The 24111-nt window shown below is 33.1% G+C and overlaps 2 protein-coding genes across 8 annotated transcripts in view; one reads left to right on the top strand and one right to left on the bottom strand.

Moving 5' to 3' along the window:
* RhoGEF64C (Rho guanine nucleotide exchange factor at 64C) overlaps positions 1–24111 on the top strand; it is a 121842-nt gene that overhangs the window by 4909 nt on the left and 92822 nt on the right. The gene's annotated exons all lie outside the window — the stretch shown is intronic.
* axo (axotactin) lies at positions 327–22259 on the bottom strand. 6 transcript variants are annotated; one of them, XM_011064324.2, is made up of 27 exons: positions 21790–22257; positions 16875–17579; positions 12724–13052; positions 12212–12369; positions 11978–12081; positions 11381–11733; positions 11129–11297; positions 10705–10820; positions 10190–10296; positions 9379–9724; positions 9017–9294; positions 8690–8933; positions 8382–8612; positions 7812–8219; positions 7483–7686; positions 6863–7262; positions 6480–6727; positions 5876–6148; positions 5600–5799; positions 5104–5401; positions 4615–4765; positions 4339–4504; positions 3849–4002; positions 3523–3701; positions 2726–3155; positions 2324–2403; positions 327–1890 (listed from the first exon to the last, which is right to left on the bottom strand). In XM_011064324.2, the coding sequence occupies exons 3-27, from the start codon at positions 13037–13039 to the stop codon at positions 1378–1380; spliced, it is 6126 nt and encodes a 2041-aa protein (XP_011062626.1). In that variant the 5' UTR covers positions 13040–13052; positions 16875–17579; positions 21790–22257; the 3' UTR covers positions 327–1377. The 6 variants fall into 6 exon arrangements, with proteins under 6 accessions (XP_011062626.1, XP_011062630.1, XP_011062629.1 ...); XM_011064328.2 differs by having other exon boundaries at positions 2369–2403; XM_011064327.2 differs by having other exon boundaries at positions 2324–2400.

Genomic DNA, 24111 nt, shown 5'->3' with positions numbered 1-24111 from the left:
TCAGGTTTTAAAATGGAGTCTAACGGTATAACGCTCTCCTCAACATTAGACCAATCCCTGTGCTGAAAGTATGTCTGATATATTTAAAGTCTGAGGTATTAGATCGGATTGTGGATGATATCGGTTTGCACGATATGCTTTGTGAATTTTATCGCATGATTATTTTGTGTGATCGCCACCAAAAGCATACAAACGCCACACTTTGTACGATTACACGAAGCAGCGAAATCAAACTAAACAGACGCACGGGTACACACATAGGCAAACTGTAAATTATTATACGTATTAAAAATAAGTTTTCGAACATTTAAATTCGCATTCAGAATATTTATTCAGTATAATTTTATTAATTTGAATAGTTTGTCTTTTTGCTGTACACCGCGGTCGTCATTGATAATAACATAAATCTATGCTATGGTGACTTTTTGTAGTTAATTGCGTGGTATCAGATATATAATATTAACGTAAAAATACACGAATGCCTTTAATTGATAAAATAATATTTCATTTTAATTCTTTTAAAAATAAAACTACATGATTCTTTTTCTTCATCTCTTTATCAAATATATAAGTCTCTTTATCATCTCTTTATCTTGACATTCGTTGTAAATTTAATCAACATTGCTTTTATCTTGTTATCAAGTTACTAGGCACTAGAATCTTAAAATAGTATTTTGTTCGAGCTAAGTACGTATGGTTTCTCCTACAGCTAATCAATACTGGGAAAATACTGACGACGTGCTACATAAGAAACACAAATAAGTGCTTGATTGCAAGCTAGCTTTACATTACTCGAATGTCTTTCTCTCTCCAAATTGGCTATGATTTAGACTTTGAGTCAAATGCATACACTGATTTATTGTAGCTAATTCATAAAATTTAATAAATAAAATGTTTGCAATAAGAAATTAATGTTCACACTGCAATGTAAATAATACGCGATAATTTCAAAGCAATACAAGTATTTTGCCGAATCTGTATTGACCGGTTGTCACTCTTCATCACTAGAAGAACGCGTTATATCATTTTATTTTTTAATAATGAACTTTTATCGATTCCATACGTAAAATGTGATTTTGAGCGAATAATTAATTATGCGTGCTAGAACTAGTTATGAATGGCTAAGTGTTATAAGTGCCTAACTTACAAATTTTTCATTTAAATAAATATTAGAAATTTTGAGTTAAGCACCTTTGACTATTAGCCATGTTACATTTGAACCACACTCATACTGTAGCTAAACTGTATTGTCTTAAAATATACATGTATACGTGATTGTTGTTTAAAAATGATCGCTTCACGCGATATTTACAATAATCGAATCCACGCAATTATTTTTGAACGTATTAATTATTGTCGTCAGAGTCAATTTAATCATCAATTGTTCTTGTTCGTGGACGCGACGTCGACATGGCCTTTGCCTCGAGATTGGAGACTCGCTTCGTCACCATTGATTAACTTCACCGTGACTTTTTCGGGCCGAGCTCCGCGCAATTTTCTGAATTTGATCGGCGCGTTGAGATCGAGACTCATCGGTCTCTTCGGTGTAGGTTTTTTTGTGGTATTATTTACTTTCGGTATTATACGCTCGGTTTTGATCTCATTCAAACCCGTCACGGAAAAGTTCGTCTCGAGGAGGGCTTGTGTTTCGTCTGGGTCCAATTCGTCAGTCAAGGAAGCTCTCCTTGCCGTCTTATTTCTTACCGGCATAACGAGAAGCTCGCCATCTTGATCATTACTCGTATCCTTTTGTTCCTTTTGCTGATGTTCCTGCGGTTGATCTTTGTTCTCGTCTGCCTCTGGCTCCTGAGTGTCCTCTTCCTCTTCTTCTTCCTCCTCTTCTTCCTCGCGTTCTTCCAGTTCGGGTTCTTCTCTTAAATCTTCCATTGACTGATAGAGAAAAATAAAATGCTTATAATGATTTAAATTACAATGATATAGAAAATATTATGCTACGTTTATTCGGCATTGCGAAGAAAGCATGGGTTTGTGTGTGAATAAATTATATTTAAGAAATTAGATTGAAAATGATAACGAAAATTATATCCTGATTTATAATGCTTGTATATTTATAGTGCAACATGTCGATAGATTTAGAGAATTGTGAATATAGTGCGAAGTCAGATGCAAAAAAGACAATATGCTTTGAAAAAGTGATTCAGTCAGTTCATTTTTACTTTATGCATTTAATGTGTTTGTCAATAGAAATACATCACATAACATGAATGCGAATACAATAAATTGACAACAACTGCATGCAAAGCCCTTTTGCAAGCTTGACCAAGCTAAATATGCATCTTTTAAAAAAAGAAAAAATCTTTACGAATGGGTTCGGTTTCACAGGTTTAATGACGGTGCCTGTATTTACCCCTAGGAGCTCCTTTTTTTCTGGTTCTTCTTCTGCTGTAATACACACAAAAATACAGTTAATTGAATCTTAATAAATAAGCAAAATTTTATGGAAAACTTCTTTCACATTCTTATACATCTTTATATCTTTTATTTTCAAAAATATTTAAATAAAAGATAAATAAAAGATGACTGTTCTTTTTTTTACGAACATTACATGCAATATTGGTACAATGAGTAACGTATTAAATATTTTATAGATAAGATAGAAATGACTTTCAATTTTTATTATTTGATACGAAATTATAAGAAGAAAAGAATTCTATTTTAATATCAAGTTTTTTCGTATATTTTTTATCAAAATAGATTAGAATACCTTTTATGTGAATTTTTTTATCATTCATTAAGTCCTTAGGTTCTGTATTCGGCAGTGGCTTGTATTCTTTGGCATTGGAAACTTTCACGTGAGTTCCATTCGGTCTCTTGTCGTCATCCATCACGTTCTTGAAGCCGACCGCTTTTACACCGGTAGCGGTGACCAAGGAGTCCGTATACTGTTGTGATTGCCATCTCTGTGAACCTGAACCGGTGGCCGCTGCCGAAGCTGCGGCGCGTTTTCGTTGACGGTCTTTGCGCGTGCTTCGACATACTTCGTAAATACATCCGACCACCGCGATCACGAAGACGCAGCATAGGACTATAAAGATGTACGTTCCTGCACCTTGCTCCTCCTGGGTAGCGCCTGAATATTGCGATTTGTATAGGATTCTTTCCGGTGGATCCTCGACCCATGCTTTGTCACGGCCCTTTAATGAAATTATTGCAATTTGATGCATCTTTTATTTATATCGAGAGAATGAACATTTGTTTAAAACATTGTTATATTACTGGTATAATCATTAAAGAAAATATTTTATAGGGAGTTTAAATATAATTTGGAGAGAAAGAATATAATAATTAACTATATTAATTGATCACTATATTTCAGAATTAATTGAAGAACAAAGATTAGTCAATTTATATCGTTTAAAGATTGCAAATTAAAATTGCAATTTAATTAAGATTGCAATTTAAAATTCTAAACATATGAATTATTTTCTTTGATATAAGTAAGATATAAAATGATGCGTGAAACTAATTTTTAATAAGATATTTAATTTTTGAGTTACTTACCACGCTGTCGTTCTTGGGTGGTTCAAGACCACCTGGTTGAACATGGAAGACCGCACATTGAGCACTTCTGACGCCGGCAGGTATCGTTGCCCGCACAGTCTCGCTGCCTTGTTTTGTAAAAAGCATATATTCTTCTAGTGGTTTCATATCGGGGCCTCCATTGATTGATATGACAACGTCTAAAAGCGTAATTTGCAATTTGTCATGTGGGTAGCTACGCTTATTTATCTAGCATAAGAGAAACATATCGGAAGTATTCGGATAAATAGACACAGAGCAATAAATTTAGTGTAAGATATTGTTGAGAGATTTCAGAGAGAGCTTACTGCTAAGGCAGCCGGTGTATCCTTTGTAGGCGATAAATCGCGAATCGGTGGTGTTTAATCCACCAAGTTGTATCTCCGTGGCACCCGGAGTTTCGTTCTCGTCTGGTATCGATATTCCTGGAATCGGTAGCAATTGAACGGGCTCACGGTCGATCTAAAATTACATACAAATTATAAAATACAGTATTTTATAATATTATTTATTTGATACAACAATGACAATTTAAAAAACGATGGTTTCCAAACAATAAATTTGAATGTTTCGAATCATTAAAATTTGGTAATAATTTTGAATTAATTTTGCAATTTTGATGCAATAATTGAAGAAGAATAAAAGTATATACTTTTAAAATACGTTATTTCTTTTCTTCTTTGCATTCTCGTTTTACAAATTTTTTTTACAAGCAACTAAAAAATGATTTTTTACTTATATTTGTATTGTTGTAACAAATGAGCATCCTAAAGTGAAACAAAAAAAATCATAACTAACTAAGAGGATGGCCGTGTTGTTATCGCGGACATAGTAGACACTGTGACGTGCACTATTCAAGAAATTCCTATCGCTCAGGCGCACTCCAGCCGCTGATCCATCTCTGTCCTCTTCAAAAATGAGTAGTCCCTCGGACGTCAAGGCCACCAATAAGTAGTAGCTCCTTCTGGAAAAAAGTTCTTCGAAAGACATCCAGGACTTCAGGCGTCAGTGACTGGTGTCGGAAATGTTGAATATTATACGGGGATTAAGAAAATATTAAGATCGATGCTTTACTTGTTGTCGGTCTGTACCAGCAGCAACGCGGTGGTTCGCTGTCGTAGTTCATTTGTTGAGAATGCCAATTGTACTTTCACTTGATTCACTTCACCTTCTAGTTCGAATTCGCGTTGAAGTACACTTTCCCCACTGAAATCGGCACCCTTTTCTGTATAAATAAAAATAAATAAATAAATAAATTTCATGCAGAAATATTAGAATTTTCGTATTGCTTTGATAATTTTTCGAAATTTTTTTTAGACTAAAGTAATCTACTTTATGGAACTATTTAAATTATTTTACATTTTTATTTCTTTAGAAAAGATAATTTTCTAATTTTGAAATATATGTCTAAATATTTATATCTGTGTACGAATCTTTAAGATGTTTTGCAATCTTTAGATTTGGCTCTTTAAGTCTTCGATTTCTTGATTTACATTTTCATGTTTAATTCAAGCTTGAAAAGTACGTTTATTTAACACAATAAATAATAACGAATAAAGTTACCATCGGCACAATGTTCGCCAAAGTAGGATGTCAGTTCGCAATTACAAGAAGATTCCTGTCTGCCGAAATCCTCTGTGCAGATTCCTAAATTTTTGCAGGGCATCGTGTCGCATTTCATTTGACAATTCGGCAGAACACCTTTACTTCCTTCATGATTCGCTTCGCTGGCTAAGCTTGGTAGATCGACAAGATACTTGCCGATCATGAGTCCTCGCAAGCAGCCAACATAGCCTTGAATTAAAGCGCCTTCTTTTCCAACTCTGAGCAGATTGTCAGGATCGAATCCTCCTAAATTTACCTAATGAATATTTATTAATTTGTTTAAATATATTGATATTAACTATTATATATTTTATGCATCAAAAAAATAATCCAAGAAGCTATTTATTTTTGTATTATTATTATTATGCTTTATAAATAATTTAGATATTCTTTAAATATTTTTCAGACATTTTATTATTTGAAACGAAAGATAAGTATTTATTCAAAGACCCACTTGAAAATAATCGGTGGGAGGTGCCGGCGGTCGTTGCGGTGCAAGAACTTCTTTCTCTGGATTTGTCCAAGGTTTATTCGAATAAGTGTCTAGGAGTATCGGTGTCGCATTCACTGTGACGTTATATTCATTCACGTACAATGTAGTCCAATTCTCACCCCGAATTATGGCGATCTGTACGGAGATTCCCGTGTTGACATCTGAAAGAACAGATTATTTCTCTACAATTTCTAATATGCATGTCGTATACATTTACTTCAAAGGACTTTAACGTACTTGGATTTTCCACAGTGATATTTTTGATCTCGTTGCCAGCGTTGAAAAGATAGACAATGGTACCGTTTGAAATATAGAGATGCGCAAAATTGTTCAAATGATCGTTCGCATACAGTATCAGAGAATGAATATCATAAGTTCTTAAATTAATTAAAATATTTTCAAGCAGCATGCTTTTCAGCTGCAATCTTTCCTCGTTGTCGTCCGATCCGAAGTAGTTTTTCTTTAAGAATGCTCCAGGTGAGGTGAATGTCAAAGCTTTGTTATTGATATCTGAATTTATATTAATATTATTATTTTAATACCATTTATTTTAATACTATTTCATTCAAAATTGAATAATGTATTTCATATATATTATTTTAATACTATTTAATACATTATTCAAAATTGAATAATGTATTTCATATATACATATTTACTTTTAATTAATATTTAAAAAACTAGAAAACTATGAAAAGCCTTAGATGTGTATATGTATATCTATATACTTTTTAGATGACTCAATATATATATATATATTTTTTTTTTTAAATATAAATTTAAGATATTTTTAAAAATATTTGGAAATAATTTTTTCAAGTAATTGAGTAAAGTTACTTACTTGTCTCGCAATAAGTGCCTAAATGTGCCCATCGATTTTCGCATACGCATTCGAAATTACTCCACAACTCGACACATCTAGCGCCGTTCTGACACTTATTAGGTTGACACGAAGGTTTACAGTCTTTGATGATTTCCGATAGATGTACCGACATATAACTATGAATGTCTAATATTTCTCCATTGACAACGAGACCGCGGAAGCAGCCGATGAGACCTTGTCGAACGGAAGAAGTCTTCAAGTGCTCTCTAAAAATTAATGAAGAATTAACAAAATTGTAATAAAAATTATTATTTATCACAAGATTCTTATTGATTATTTATCATAATAAGGAAATTCATTGTGTGATTGGTAATTAATTATTAAGTTGTAAAATTACTCACGCAGTAGCACCGCCGATGAACATGGACCCCTCGAAGGGTCCAAACTCCTCTTCGGGAAACAAATCCACCATTCGAAAGTCAGTATTGATCATAAATCTCACATGATAGTCGTTGTAATCGATCCAAATCTTTTGCCATTCGCCATTATTCAGTTTTCGTCGGCTTTCCACTTGTAATTCGCGATTAGTACCAGTATTTAGGGTGAAATTAAAGGTCAATCGATATTCCGATGTTAGGGCAACCATGAAGGAAGGATAGTTACTCCGGATCGGTGGTTGATATAGAAGAATAGCTTTTTCGCCTGTCGTTCGGAAGCTGAAAGCTATATCACCCTTCCTCCAACCAGGTACTTCGATATACGATTGTGATGTCGTGAACGTTACCACGTATTTCTGTGTATCTAAAAATCATTATTAATTGATCATCATTAATCTCATAAAGATATTGTTTCCAAAAATGTTTGCAAATATTACTCATTTATGTGATAATATATTTTCCATAAATAATTCTATAAATTTCATTTTTTATTATTTAATTTTCTTCTAAAAAGTAAAATTAAGTCATTGAAATAGAAGATACACATATAACTTCTATTTGTAAATAGGTACGTGTTCGCTTACTTGTTTCAACGCATTCCAATGGCCCTAAAGTGATACGTCCTCGAGCATCTTCCTCAAGATCTCTCTGTTGCAAGAATACCATTCCAGTAATGCCCAAGGAATCAGGTGTTTCGTAGTATCCTTCATCTGACAGCCACTTTCCGGCATTTCCGGCGGACACGTCACAATTACAGCTCAAGTTGGAGTTCACGCATGTTCTGTTCACTAAAATAAAATTAATAAATAACAATTTTTGCGAGAGACAACAATTAAGCCTTTGCAAATGCAAGATTTAATGCAATTTTAAATTTCTTTTATCGCATTAGGAATTTATTTAAAAAAGAACTTACTTCCACAAGGACAGGATCCGCGATTGACATTTCCGATATAATCGACAGTAGTATCTTTGGAACCTAGAAACCACGTAGCGCTGTGAAGCTCCAAGGGTGCTTTGTAACAATCGTACTTTACATATTGGCTGCAATAAAGTGAGTGTGAGATCAGTTCCTGAAGCATTTCAGCAGTGAACTGCCTATATTTGATGTTGAAGGAGAAATCGTTCTCAATGATAGATCTGACGTCTATTTGGGAAGGTAAATTATGCTCGACGATTGTTTTAGTCGAATCTTCAATTGATTGGAATTCGCACTTTACTGAAGCGGGCGGGAATCGACCATTTCCATCGATATCAATTTTATAAACGTCATCTTGCGTGTATCCCAAAAGAGCCAGTTCTTCACATGTTTTTCTGTATTGTGCTAAACAATAATATTAAAAATCATATTTAATTATAGCAATTACAATTAATGAAATAATTTTAATTTTATTTTTTTATTTACTGTACTATAATTAATTTGTTATATTTTTAGCTTTGTGTATCTGATATTGTTGAATTGATTATTTATCGCAGTTTGTCTTACCAAAATGACAATTCTTTCCGATATATCCAGTGTCCTTGCAATCGCACGTGATTCTATCTTCTTTAACTGAACATTTACCACCATGTTCGCAAGTGTTTGGCCTTTTGCATGGATCCACGAATTGACAATTGTCTAAAGCAACTTCTCCGACTACTCTCTCGGTATTAATTACGTATCTAGGTTCAATCCTTTGACCGTTCACTCGTATCTCACGCATACATCCTACTAGACCTAAATTTACAATATAAGAATCTTTTTACATTCACATAAATTTTTAATCTTTTAAATTTAATATTAGATTTACTTACCTGCGTTACTGTTACCACTTCCTATGATGACTTTATCACCCAATTCAAATGTCATAGCGAAGAGCTTACTCTGCTTATTCCTATAATCGAGAAGGATATTAAGTTCACCCTTTGTATAATTAAGCTCGACTGCGTGCCAGGAAGTGTTGTAAGGTGGAAACTTCACTGAAGTTGACAATGTAATATTCTTCTCCGTAATAACTGGTACCAATTGGAATCGAATTTCGTCATTGACTTGACGTAACTATAGAGAAAAATATAAATAAATAACAGAGATTGAAAATGTAAAAAAAAATATATAGAGAGCGACATTATATATAATCATACCTCCCAGTAACCAACACCGCGGTTGCTTTTTACATCTCCAGAAGCAATGATTGCGATTGGTGTTGAACTTTTAAAGTCGAAGTTTAACTTCAGCGAATTGGTTTGTTCGATTGGCCACCAGATGTGACTTCCCGCGAAAGGATATGTAATCGGAATGACTTCGACGTCGGCTTCGTAATATTCTGGTTCCAGCACACCTATGTAGTGTACCATAGGGTTGGAACGCTTCAATTCATATATAATCGACTTGTCGTTGAAGAACACGTACTTCAAGGAACCTGGAAAAATTGAAAAGTTGCATTAATTGATGGACTGCATTATTCGATTAATAATTAATGTCAGGTATTGTAGTTTCATCAAACCTGCAAAATTATTGTGCGACAGAAGTCCCTTCTTCTTGTGGAGTTCCGGACCACCACCGATGTATATCTCTGGATCGATGATGATATCGCAATTTTCTCCCGGTACTTCTAGTACCTTTATCTCATCGTCTAAGCTGACGAAAACGGTGGATCCATTATGAAATATGATCAAATTGTTCCAATAGTTAGATGTAACGTAATCACCCAACGTGGTGGAAATCTTTGAATTATGTCCGAAATCGAGTTCAACGTGAACTGATCCATTTATAATGGAAGCTGCAATGTAATGCGGTGTGCCGTCGATTTCACCGGAAGCATAAAACAAGGCGGAATTGTCCCATTTTGTCTGAAATTTATTTTATTTTGGTTTTTATTAAAAACCAAATGTGAATTTTTAATTGATATTTTGACATAACATTTTTAAATTATGATAATTTGCCATAATAATTTAATCTCGAGATATAAATATATAGTTGGAGAAAATTATTTGTTATAATAATTTTCTCTATGTATCTCTTTTTTTATGGCAGGAAAAATTCAATAACGATAATTGCATGTGACAAATTTCATTGTGTCCGCACAATGATCTGCTACGATACAATTTGAGAAGTGGAACTTGACACTCTCTCGAAGAGTTTCCACGGTAAATTTTTCATCATAGTGAATGATGGATAAAAGCAGCTGCTCGTGAAAATACAAAATGCGCCCTCCCTCTCGACAAAGAAGTATAACGTCTCGCTATAATGAATCAATGAGCCCGCGACAAGGGAAAGGAACGATCCCATTACAATAAGCGCCCGTGGTCAAATACCTTAAAAGCGAGGCTGATCCTGTTGACAGACGAGTGAACACGATCCTTCCAATCGTACACGCGAAAGGACACGTATGAGGAGCCTCTCAGCGTCAGTATAGTCGCGGCTGAAAAATGATATTACATTTCAAACTCCATTAGACTCGTATTGGAATATCCGGACCCTTTTAAATGTGCGTAAAAGCCCTATCTCTTCTTCGACTGACTAATACGATTTATATAGTATACATATTTATCATTTCCGTGAATGAATATTCCTTTGATAATAGCTAAGAGAGTCTCGAATTAAATCTTGAGAAAATAAATGATTTGTTATTTAAAATGTAAATATTATATTAGGTGTTGGAATTAATTCGTAGCGTTTTTTAATGAAAGAATGTTATTTATTTCACATGAGCATTAAAAAATACATTAATGAAAGTACTTCCCATCACTTGTAAAACGCTACGAATTAATTCCAACACCTAATATATAATAAAAGGTATATTTGTATTAAATTCAATTACTTTACGTACTGTACACATCACAACGTTCACCCTCGTAATTCGTGCCGAAGCAATCACATGTCAGACTATTGTAGTGATTCACACATTGATCGGGGACGAAGCACAAGTTTTCTCGTGTCCTGCACCTAAATTAGAATTAAAGATTTGTATTATTGACAGTGCTTTCCATTTAATGTCATAAGTTGACAAACATCATTCTATCTTTCTTGATATTCAAATGGCCGGTATTTATAACCGGTTTTTATATAAGTCTAATTTTAGATACAATCTTAAGATGTATAATATAGTATATTATAAGTAATCGTAAAAGCATTAGCATTTTAAGATATTACTTAACCGGTTTTAAAATAGAGAATCAACTTATGAATACCAGCCAATGAATAACAAATACTTGTATCATCAAATGAATTTTCTTTCTTTTTTAAAGACATACTTATCGATACATCCTTCCTTAACATTCTCGTGTTTGGTCGCGATTAATGGCCGAATGGGCAACAAATCGCTGGCAGATTTTCCGGAACTCAAAATCATATCTCTGATGCAGCCGACAAAAGATTCTATTATGTATTTCACTCCGTGTAATCGTTCTTCGGAACTTAGTCCTATTAAAATGGAAATAAAGCGATAAGGATGCGAAAAAATTTCCGCTTGGAAGGAGTCTCTTGAAAAAAAAAACTGTCCTCACCTCCGATAAGAACGACAGAGGCTAGTTCTTCAGATACTCCATAATTAACGATGCGTTCTAAAACTTTTAGAATAGTCTCGGCTTGTTTATCATCAACTTCAGCGATTAACTTTGCCCCATGCACGTCGATTCTTACGCGAACGCTATGCCATTCGTCTCTGTTAAGCCCTTGACCGACTGTTAAACTAGTCGATTGTTTGCCAAATACATGAACAACTTTCAGCTGACCCTTTTCTACTATCACGTAAAGAGCATAAGGGTCAAGGCTCTCTGGACGATCTTTGACACTGTGATAAACTAGTAAACCGTGTGGAAGCTTGGTGCGAAATTGGAAGGATATCTCGCGACATAGTCTGTGATATATTAAATAATATGTAAAAAATATTATTTTCTTTATATTACTAAAATAATATAAAACAATATATGACATATTATGACAATATTATGACATATTATGACGACAATATTACATAAATAAGGCGTATTACATAATTAAGGCATATTACATAAATGTATTAAAAGACATATCATTAATATATTTGGAAATGGAAAATTCAACTTTCAAAATTTATAAATAATTGGAATTGCTATTCTCACCTCAACTGAAAGGTTTTAATGCCAGGGCCATCGAGTTGGATGAAAGTATTGCTTTGTGCGAACATAAATGTTTTCTCGTGGCCAGATTCCATGAAAGTCAATTCCTTTGGTAAAAATATATGATAGAAAACATTTATATGATAAAAATATAATATATGAAAACATTTTCTTGAATTGTACAAAATGTTATGTATTTATATATTATGTATTTATATAAATTGACGCGGTTTCTACCTTCCCTCGTAAGTGCTTCGGTACCGGTGGTTTCGTCGGTTTCGGAGGTGTAAAGGTTGGTCGTGGTGTAGTGGTTGTCGAGGGTGGAGTGCTCATTGTTGTCGTGCTTGTTGCAACAAATACACTACCTTTCGTTACAAGATAAGGCGGTAGCGTATCTAAAAATAAACAATAAATCTGTAGCATTTTTTTCAATCTTTATTAAATATAGTTTACAAGGATTTCTATATAAAAATATATCTATTTTATTTTATAAAATATATCTAATTTATTTTAATTAACAAACGAATACGTCACATGATTTATAAAATGATTTATATATAACTCTGAACATATTCTTATCGTCTCAAGTAAAATTTTTTAAATTAGTCCGTATCATTTTGTTATGTTATTATTTATTTTTGCACTTAATTATTCTAATTCTTTTGAATTTTATATTTCTTCTTATACTTAATTGATTAATAATTATAAAGTTTATTATAAAACTTTTGATTTTTAGGAAAATATCTTACGGTCACCACCGACGCAATAATGCAGACACTCCGCTTCCGAATTAAACCGATTTTCATTTCCATGACAACCTCCATAAGGAAAAGTTCGGCATTTTCCTTCGGTCTTAATGAAGGCCCATTTGTGAACGAACTGCTTACAGGGTCCCGGTTCTAGCTTGAGAAGACATCTATCGGGTAGAATCCTTTTGGTCGTAGTAAATTCTTCCATCTCTTCGACCATATCTGTTTTTGGCGAATTCGTCTGATTCGCCGGTATCTTTGCCACTATGTTGAGTAAGACAAGGATCCCGAGGATCCACTTGTCGCGGTAAATCATCGTTCTTCATTCGCTAAAAAAGTAATTTAATCAATTCTAAAACATTTATTAAGATTTCCACAATTACCAATAAAATAGATTCTTGTTTTACTTAAATTTAATTATCGAATTGCATTGTTAATAGCATATGCGTACTATATATTTTTTGTTTGATATAGATAGTAATTCTTAAAGCATTAATTAATAAAGATGTGAATTATTCGAATACGAATCGAAACGAGTTAGATAAGATTTTATTCGAATTTGAATCTCTATGATTTGAATCTAAACTAAGTATTCGAAAACTACAAATCTAAGAGATTCGAGTACGAATTATCGACAATTTTTATATATATGTATATGTAATATATATGTAAAATATTATATATATATATTATACATACACAATCATATATATTTTTCATTAATAAGTAAAACATATTACATAATTAATTATATTTTTTATGTAGAAATCTTTTTTATTGTTTGTATATCAAAATTTAACAATAATTTAATGTTATTAAAAGTTATCTTTTAACCATTTGATTCGATTTAATTCAATTCGATTAGGATAAAATCTTGTCAATTCAGTTTGATTTGGATTCAAATAAAGAAAAGAAATTCAGTTTATGATTCGATTCGGTATCAAAAAAACCTTGATTCACATATCTCTATTAAATAATTATACAGATATTTAATTATAAGCGACACGCGTATATTTATTAACAATACTCTAATTATATTCCGTTAATAAATCACGAGTTACCTCTAATTGCTGTAACTTGATAGATCGATCTAACTAAATTAGTAAATTTGCAACTTATTGAACTTAAGAATATACAATGATATTTTTTAATGTATACGTGGAAAGAACGGTTTTGTTGAAGTATCTAAAAATTTAGCTAGATACAGATCTGAAAATAATTTCGTTGGATTATCAAAATAATTATGTAGAACGCTCAAATTTGTTGCAAAAATGTCAAAATTTTTCGTAGCATTGTTTAGTATACTTGAAATTCCTATTATTTTGATGATCCAACGAAACTATTTTCAGATCCGTATCTAATTAAAGTTTTAGATACTTCAATAATACCATTCTTTCCGTGTACTTCTTTTCCTTTCTTACGGAAGTAAAAATATACAGAAAAAAAGACTATTTTTAAATCAACCATAATTTGCTCATATGTAAGCAACGATATTGTAATCTTATTTCAAAGATTTTAATCTTGAGTTGATTAAATTTGTATTAATGCAGGATTTTTTCGAATAAGTCTTGAATCAAGTGCAAAATAATACTTGCATAAACACAAATCAAATTAAAATTTTTGAAGAAAGATTACAATATTTTTGCTTATGTATCATATTATAGTTGGTTTAAGAATAGTCTTTTCTGTATATATAAAACTGTTTGTTTTGTTTATGCAGCGTTTTCCTTGCTTAAAGTGCGATACAATCGATTAAATCGGAAGCGGCACGGACCAATTAGAGTCAAGTCTGACGCGTTTTCATGCTCGAGAGCTCATCTCGCGCGCTTAAGAGCGCTTTTACGATTCAGGCCACGTGGACACCCACGTTCTCTTCCATAAAGCGCTTAAAACCGCTCGTCCTTCCGGTGCGTCTCAGTTAAGACTATCTCAACACGAGCCAGGCAGATGCAATTTTACGATTGCAGTTGCCGCTTTTGAATTTACGACTTCCCCTCGCGTCGCGACGCAGGTATTAGATAGGGAGGGACTCCGATATGAATGATGCAACGAACAGTACATCCGACACGACCGGTTAAGCCGCCGCTACCGTTTTGATACAATCTTTCATTTTTCTTCTCCCGAGAAGTATCTTCCATTTAAATCTAACCCACAGTGTCTACTATAGAAGTCAAAGTGCATCGTTACGTCACGAACTGGACCCTCGGTGTGTGCAACACGATACACCGAACCGATATACCTTTAATAACATACTTTTTAATAATAAAGCGTATTAGCATTTGTGAGAGGAAATAAAGCATTATCTTACGACATAATACGTTATAATGTGTAATCTGACCGCAGACATCGTCCGTTTCTTCGAACACCCTCGAGTATCGTAAACTCTAGCAATTATATCTTTCACGGGGTCAATTGGATTTGATCTACGAAAGAAAGACGACACGCTTCGCGCTCATCCGACATGGAATAATCGTTGATCGGCCCTTGCACTTCCTGTCGGATTTGCTTCTAATGGGACTACTCCTCGGGAACGCGTATTCGCGCACCTTGGTGAATGGCGTACGCTCTTCGTTCTACGACGCCTTCGCTCGCGCACCGTTATGTTCGTCACGAAATTGCCTTTGTCGTCGCAATTTATCGAGTCAGTAAATAGCGCATCTCCGACTCGAACTTCGACGTCCGTCGAAGCGAGACGCATGCATTGACCTTGACGAATAACGAGGACCATAGGAAAGAAGCCTTACCGTTACACTGCACACGACAATTGCGAGACAGGAAAGAGATTGTATTTTTAATTCGTCATATATCTTGATCGTAACATCCTCATCGTAATGATCAATGTCGAGTTTCTCTCATTCTCTTTCTGTTTTAGTCTTCAGTGTCTGTATGCGCTTCGCGTAACGCCCTAATTAATTAGAAGACCTATCATACGTCATCTGAAATTTCACGCCACGACGAGAAATCTCGTGCTCATGACCACGAAGACGTCGCCGATTCGTCGTATCTGATACGGACGTTTTCGATCACGCACAACTTTTGCAGTCATTTATGCAAAATATAGTAATACTTACTCCAAAGTGTCAATGTCCAAGATTAATGCGCGACATTAATTTATTGTGGCATATTCTCTTTTCACAAACATATAGTATTCTGTTACGCGGAATGCAATATATGGAATATTAAAAAAATATTTATCTTATAACAAATGTTTAATTTAATCAAGCAACAAATTAATTTTAATTTGATTTATTATAAGAATTAAATTATTTTTCGCTAGAAAAAATTAATCTATTTTCTATTTACATGATTTGTGAAACATTATCCCTAAAGAATACACGAATTCTATGCAGTTAATAATATCGATTTTAAAAGAAATATATCAGAGATAATATTGATAGTAATTTTTCATTTGCATTAAAAGTTTTGAATATTTAATTGCTGGAGGAACGATATAGCATTTCGATAAATTCGATTTCAATATTTCTCATTTTAGTTCATTTTGGCTAACTTTTCTCTAGATCTTTATTAGAACGTTATATTAAGACAAGTTATTCTACGAACTCCAAATATAGATATTGTACTGTGTTGTTAGAATCAACGTCACTATGGCAATCTTGTCTATTAATGCTATTAATATCATTATATATATTGATCGTATTGACAAACGCGATATATATGCTTTGTATATGATGTTTGTTTGACTTTTCATTTATTTTCGATTATTTTTATTACTAGCTCATTCAAATATTTAGTTACAGTTTTACTATATACATTTGTTTAGCGGTAGATGCGATATAGTTATAAATATGATTCCGATTGTAATTTTTAATTAAATAATTTCATCCAATCTACAGATATAATCATTCAAATTATTCAATTTTGAGAGTTATCATTGCGCTAAGCTAGCATTAATCAGTTGATTATCTTTACTTTATCTTTTTGACAGCTGCACAGATAAAAGGCATAGATAAAATTATAACGTATTGCTAACTGGAGACATATCGATACAAGTTTTTCTCTAAAATGTGATTTCTTATCAAGATGATGCCGAGGTGTCATTATCTCAGCTGTGATCCCAAGTGGTATCCATTTACCCGAGCTATTTAAACTCTAGCGCGCTTTGCGCCGTGCGAACACACGAATCTGCGTACCTTCGTTCACCGATGGTCCAGATGAGATCGCGACTCTCGTACAGGCCGCGGGGCAGGATGTGACGTCAGAAGGCCCCCGCCGAGCTGAACACCGTCCGACGGACGGCGGCTGCGAGTCAATTGTCTTCTTTCACACTGACACAGTGGCCAAATCCCCGCATCTACACGGCCGATCACAAGTATTCGCACGCACGTACACCGGTACACATATCGTGCACACACATACTCGAGGTCCGCGCCTCCTCCTCCTCCTCCTCCTCCACCACCACCACCTCCTCTTTGTCCTCTTCCTCCTCCGGACTCCTGTTACTGCTGCTGCCGCTGCTGTTGCTTGTAGCAGCAAGTAGACACTAATTTATTAATGCCACTCCGACCACTATACTCTCCGTTACTCATCACGGTTTATTGACTTTCATTGCGATCTCGTCTCGCGCGCCACACTCTAACGTTTCTTCGCTCTTTTCCTCCCCATACGACGACTAGCCTTCCGTCGCACAACCACTCGTTCCCTTTTCCCTTTTCGCGTCTGCGAATCCCGCGGTCATACGAGTTCTCTTCGGTCGTTGATCATCCACCGATCGATATCGACTATTCTTTTCTGTGAAACGTTATTTTTTTTTCTAGCCGTTCCTTGAACTTTTCTCAAAGGGGATGTTTCTACAGAGATCTCTTCTAGAAGCGAATATGATTTTCCGAATAAATATCCTGAAATCGAAGCGATACTACATTAGCGAAATGGGATACTGTTCTTGAGATTTCTCAACGTTTATTTCTGATGATACTGACAACTGAAAAATTTTTATCAGCAGTAATATGTAAAAATAAAACAATAAGCAAAATTCAAAATGTTTTAGATGTCAAATAATTCAAATTTAATTATTAAAATTTACTAATAAAAATGGTAGAAGTACTACTCTTTAGTTTTCTTATCAATCATTGTCAGTACTTTTACACAGTTAGAAAATTTGTATTAAATTTAATACAATATTTTATGGATCTTAAAGGTGAAATTTTGATATTAATTTAAGTAAAATTATTAAGTAAAATTAACATTTATGTTAAATTGATGTATATTATATGTTCATTTATTTTAAAATTTACGTTTTAAAATCTATTATTTTTATGTTATTTGTTTACTTATAAATTATGTTATTTTGATACTAAAAAATATAGAATATTAAGTTAACATAAAATATGCAAATAACATAATTATATTATATTAAATTAACACTCGGATATGTTAAAAATTTAACATAAAATTTTAACAACTTGAGTGAACCGTTTTTAAGACAAATACAAAATGTTTTTCACTATGCGCCATTTTTATTAGTAGAAATTGTTATATTAATAAATTATTTGATATCTTACATCTTTTGCTCGTTGTTAGCCTTATTTCTGCATACATATTACTTTGCATATTACGAGTTATATTAGCATTTACTTATTTTTATCATAGGTTTTAGGTAAACTTTTCCATAGGATAGCATGGTTCTTCTGATAACGGTAAAATAGAAATTTTTTTAGGATAGTTTTTACGAAAGCCTTCCGACGATCAGTATCACAAGTAGTTTTCACAGGGTGGTCTCGAGGCATGCTTCCCGATGTGAGAAAGGGGTCGTTGAGTCGAATCGATAGGGTGTGTATTATGAAGCAAATAATAGCACATGGGTGTGCATTAACAAACGACGTATGACGGGCCGTATACACGGCTTGCAACGAGTTATTATCGATACCATCATACAATTGTACAATATTTCTATTATTGAAGGCGTATCACCGTTGTGTTGTATTCTGAGAGTAGCGAGGTGACTCTTACTTTGTCCAGATGTACGCTTCTAAATCGAGCTCGAAAATTTCCGACTTTTTCATTCGAATCCACTGTACATTATAAAGATTAATTCACTTAGAGATATAGGATTATTTTCGTTGATGACCTATACTTCTCGTTCTGCAACCCTTGATATTCGCAGCCTAGTGTGTTTACCGAGGCCGCTCCTCTTTCTCTCTTTCTCTTTCTAGTTGTTGGAAGATCGATATATCGAGCAAAACGACGACTGGGTCATCAGAACGGTCGCGTTTTTGGTTCCGAGTAATATTTTGTAAAAAGTATAAAAATATTTCGCGTGAATGGGTCGGAAAAATATTAAGTTTTTATTGCTTTGTGATAAGAAATTAGCAAAGGGCTTGTACGTTCAATTTTTTGCTTCAATGTTTGAATATAAAGCGAATAAAAATGTATCATGATGAAGAAAGTAACGACTATCACCTGTTAGATAATACATGTATGGACAATATAGTTAGGTCTTCATAAAGATGGAAAATGTCGATCTATAGACTCTCGTTGAAAAGAAGTTGTCTAGTTGTACTAGTCACGCACGTAATACAATAAGTGACTCATACCACGTGTAGAGTATATCGTCTTCGGGCTTTTATATGGGAAAGACGTTGTCATGGCATGCGACGCCGTTGTTTGGATAAAAGTGACGATTTGCATGGAGGAAGTTGGTCGTGTATCTGCGGAATAGGCTACACGAAAAGCGTGGAAGGAATTGATTAGTCAATGAAGATAAGGTTGATGACTCAGGCACGTGACTAGCTGCTTAAAATGATTTTGTTAAGCATCTTTAAAATATCTTTTCAGTTTAGAAAATTATCCGATTAATCTTTCGCCGTATTATGTGGAAATGATTAAATGAAAAACTGTTAAAATAAGAAAGTGATGTAGGAAAATAAAGAGATTTAAATACATACAGATGACTGGAATGAGTAATGACAACAGTGGAGCGTCGTAACACACTAAAGAGTAACATTATTCTTTGAGCCGCCTCCAATTTAGTTTATGTAATGTTTTTTATTTAGTATTTGGAATGTAGAATCACGTAGAAAAGGAATTATATGCTGAGGAAATCATTCAAAGTGAATTCAAGTGAAGTTATGGTGAATCGTTATTTTTTAGAAAAATCTATAAATCCCCATAAATTGAATGAAAAAAATCATTTTTCTCTTAGGATTACGATAAGAAGGACAAAAAAAGATCAAAGTTGGTATTCACTCTATATGGCTTATACGATGATTTACAGATTTTTCGATTTTCATTGAAAAATAACGATTCACTATAACTTTAAATGATTCCTTCAGTACATAATTCCTTTTTTTACATGATTCTACATTTCAAATACTAAATAAAAAATATATGAGCCAAATTGAAGGCAGCCTAAAGAATAGTGTTACTCTTGAGTGCTAGATTTGTAAACGAGGAATCCCGAGTTCAAATCTCAATAGACTCCGTTAATTTTTCTGCCGGTCCCTACAGTAATTTGTAGAAAATTGCTGATATTATTCTTTTTGTCTCATTAAGTTTTATATAATGTAATGAAATTAGTAGTACAGTGTTTTGCGCTTCTACGTAGTAAGAACTATTTTGTATTTATGTTAAAATTGATCCACTCAAGTCCTTGTTAAAATTTTGGATTGATTTTTTAACATATTTGTGAGTGTTAATTTAACATAATATCGTTACATTATTTAAATATTTCGTGTTAAATTGACATTTAATTTTTTCTTAGTGTCAAAATAAAATTGATGAATAAGTAAACGAATAATATGAAAGTAAAAAAGTAAAATTAAAACGTAAATTCTAAGATAAGTGAATAAAACGTAAAATGTGTGTTAATTTAACATACAAATATTAATTTTACTGAAAAAATATGCTTTCGTATAAATTGCTTAAAAAATTATGTCAGTGTTATATTTTTGTGTTAATTTTTTTATGTCATTTTCTAACATATTCATCTTATGTTAAATTAGAACAAAAATTTCAAATTTGGACTGTTTGAGTTACATGAAATATGTTAAATTTAACATAATTTTTCTGACTGTATAGAATCTTTTCTTGTTTGAGTAAAAACTTTATTAAATTTAATATTTTTGCATTTTTTGCAAATATTAAGTTTCTGTCAAAACGATTTTATTAAAGTTTGAAATTTCTAAATTGATATTCTGTCAAATTAAAAAAAAATGCTTAACATAAGACCAAACGTGTAATGGCAATTCGACAACGGCAAAATCGACAATGAATGTATAGTTTATTGAACAAATTCTTGAGCGATTTCTTGAATATGTTATTGAAAAGATAGACTTCATGTTTGGTAACTGTCTTCGCAGATATCATTAGCGAAGTACGTCGTTATCAAGAAAGCGTCATCACTGTATTATGATCGAGCATTTAAAATTTATGCAAGGTAAATACAGGCGAGCAGTTAAAACCAGATCCTATGATAATACGAAGAGCGCAACAATTAGCATCACAGAAGAAGCGCATGAACTAAGTTTTGTCGGTACAAATGTTATAGTAATATTATTTAAAGCGAATTGTTTTTTAGCAAACTACAAAAATTCTATATTTCTGTTGGCAAATCTCCTCAAATTTTTTCGTGAGTTCCAACTTTTTATATTAGAAGAATTAATTAAAATGTTTAAAAAGTCGCTTTAATTGAAATCGTTACTCCGATTTCATTACTCAAACAAATCGTGTATAAACATTTTCTAGATTTTTCTTATTTTCATCGAAGATGTCCGTAAAAAATTTAAATTGTAATCCTAAATTCTAAATTATAAAAATTATTTGTCACGCTTTATCATGAATTACCAGCAATTAAGGTCGTCTCTTATTAAGTTGAAAGATATGAGATTAACCTGAATGTGTCAGGAATATTTTTCCTCTTACGAATTGGCATATATACGTACACTTCCTCATTAAAACCGACAAACACGTGATCGCATTCTCGTAAAAAATAAACGTGAGATTTTTCGATGTAATTTTAAACTTATATAAATTGGAAAAATAAAATAGAATAGCAGATATATATTGAGACACTTTGCATTTAAATTATTAACTAATTACATTTATTCTTACCGACAATTTTATCTTCTTGAAAATAAAAATTTCCTCCAAAGTCACTCACTCAAAATCGTGCCGCAGAGATTCCGCTTCATTCGCGATATTCACAACAAGTAAATTTCGAAGTCGCGAAACGATTGCTTAAGATCTTCTCGAAATTTGTGCAATCGCGGAAGACGTGTCTTTTACTTCGACCAGAAAGAAGTTTCCGTTCAGTTCTTGTCGGGAATAGAAAGAAGCAGTTTTTCGTGAAGAAAATCGGTCTTCCGGTCGCGTTCCCGACAGCGAACGTGAACGGATTGAATGCGCCCCGACGATACCCTCGACAAGACAGGATCCTCTCTTCTTTTTTAGGGTTCCCTCTCTCTTATCGCTTTTTTCAGCCTTCCGTTCTGTCGCTTCTTCACCGTACACAGTTCCTTAAGTACGTGGCGCGACGGAATCGCGCTCACGACTGGCACATTAGCTTCACTCTGCCTTTACTCCGGTCATGCTACCAAGCTTTTCCTCCACCCACATATCCAGTTGCGTATCAATCGAGGGTACCGCAAACTCGTTCAATTCGTGCTTCTTTCGATTCAAGTTTCAATTCCAAACTTGTAGAAAAACTTCGTTAAAGGAGCGGAAATTATTTTGATAACAGTTTTGCGAGGAGATTCTTATAATGAAGTTGTGAGAAAAATTATTAAAATTATTTAAGAGGAAAGAGAGAGATAATGTAATAGTATTGCAATTTGTTAATATTTAGAAACTTATAGGCAATAAACACTTATAGGTAATACACTTTAGCTAAATTTTAATTGACCAAATAAATCACATGGGCAAGGAGTACGTTGATTTTCAAGAGTCAGTCACGCAAAGTACGTGTACATACGACGACTTTAGAATGATCACGAGAAATCAAAGTTAATTAACTTGCATCGAGGAATCTCAGACTGATGGAAGTCATACATATGTGCCGCGTTGTAAGAGTCGTTAGAAGTGTAATAAATAAAACTGACAACGAGATAATAGACAAATTGGCCCTAAACACATCCGAGTCGTTAGCAGAGTATCAGAAGGTCGGGTTTTGCCAGTGTGGAGGGAGGCGACACTTTCCATCGTCTTGTTCCAGGGAGAAATACAGATGGTCAACTCTCTCGTGTAAAATGCACACTTAGAAAGATTTTGCTCCTCATGTTAAATTATTGTGCAATTGTTTTATCATTTAATATCACGTCGAATATAATTCCTGATAATAGGAGTAAATACGAGGGTTGTCGACCTATCACATTTGTTCCATGTGATCGTTGTTACGCGTAATTTAAAATAACCTTCCATGCTAGGACGAACGAGATTTGAGATAAGTACAATTACTTCTAAAGCAGATAAATGTCTTTTATTCGAGAATTAGCAGCCAGCTCGTCGCATTTTGTTTTCCTCATGAAACTCTATCTAATTGGTTTTGCGTTCATTCAAAAGAATAAAAGTTTTATTCGTATTACAAATTATAATTATAAGTTGGAAAAACGATATTATAATAAGACAATGTTTTTTATTTTGTGTTTAGTATATGTAAAATAAAAAAGTTTAGTACAAGAATAAAATAAATTATCATCTAATAAAATTCATACTAGGTTTGAAATATTATTACACTGTGAGAGAGAGAGGGGGGCGGGAGAAAGAGAGAGAGAGAGAGAGAGAGAGAGAGAGAGCGCTGTTGATTCAATTAAAGTCTATATTACAGGCTGTCATTAACGTAAGTAATTAATTCATGTATATTTTTATTGACATAAAAACAGGAATTATTATTTCAATAATCACCTTTATATCAATAAAAATATACATAAATTAATTACTTATATCAATGATAGCCCGTAATGTAGATTTTAATTGAATCAACAGCATTTTTTTCTCAGTGTAGTTAAGATTTTATTTTATTTTGCGAATTGTAGATTTATTTTTTTAGTTTAGCATATAAAAATTTTAAAGATAAAAAATGTAATACAAATATTTGAACTAGTCTCTTTGATCTTTTATTGACATAAATTATAATATATCAATTGAGTAAATAAAATAAATAATATGATATTTTTATGTTGAGAAGACGCTTGATTAAAATATATTTTAAGGAAATATAAAAGTCAAAACTTGAATGCAATAACAAAATCTTGACATGTTTATGTTAGGTGTATTGTGTCTACAATGATTTTTATCGTGTAATTATTAGTACAGTCGCTATCTGCGCTTAAAAGCGATTCTTCCGTAGCTATGCAGTCAATTTAAGCGTATCATGTATATACCGAACTTCCTTGAAGTCAATTAGACGCAAACTGTTTGCGATTAAACGCATAATGT

The sequence above is a fragment of the Acromyrmex echinatior genome, chromosome 2 (genome assembly GCF_024713525.1).
Source record: "Acromyrmex echinatior isolate Ae372 chromosome 2, ASM2471352v2, whole genome shotgun sequence".
NCBI lineage: Eukaryota > Metazoa > Arthropoda > Insecta > Hymenoptera > Formicidae > Acromyrmex > Acromyrmex echinatior.
The sequence above is the reverse complement of the archived record's forward strand: the minus strand, read 5'-3'. Positions and strand labels throughout refer to the sequence as shown.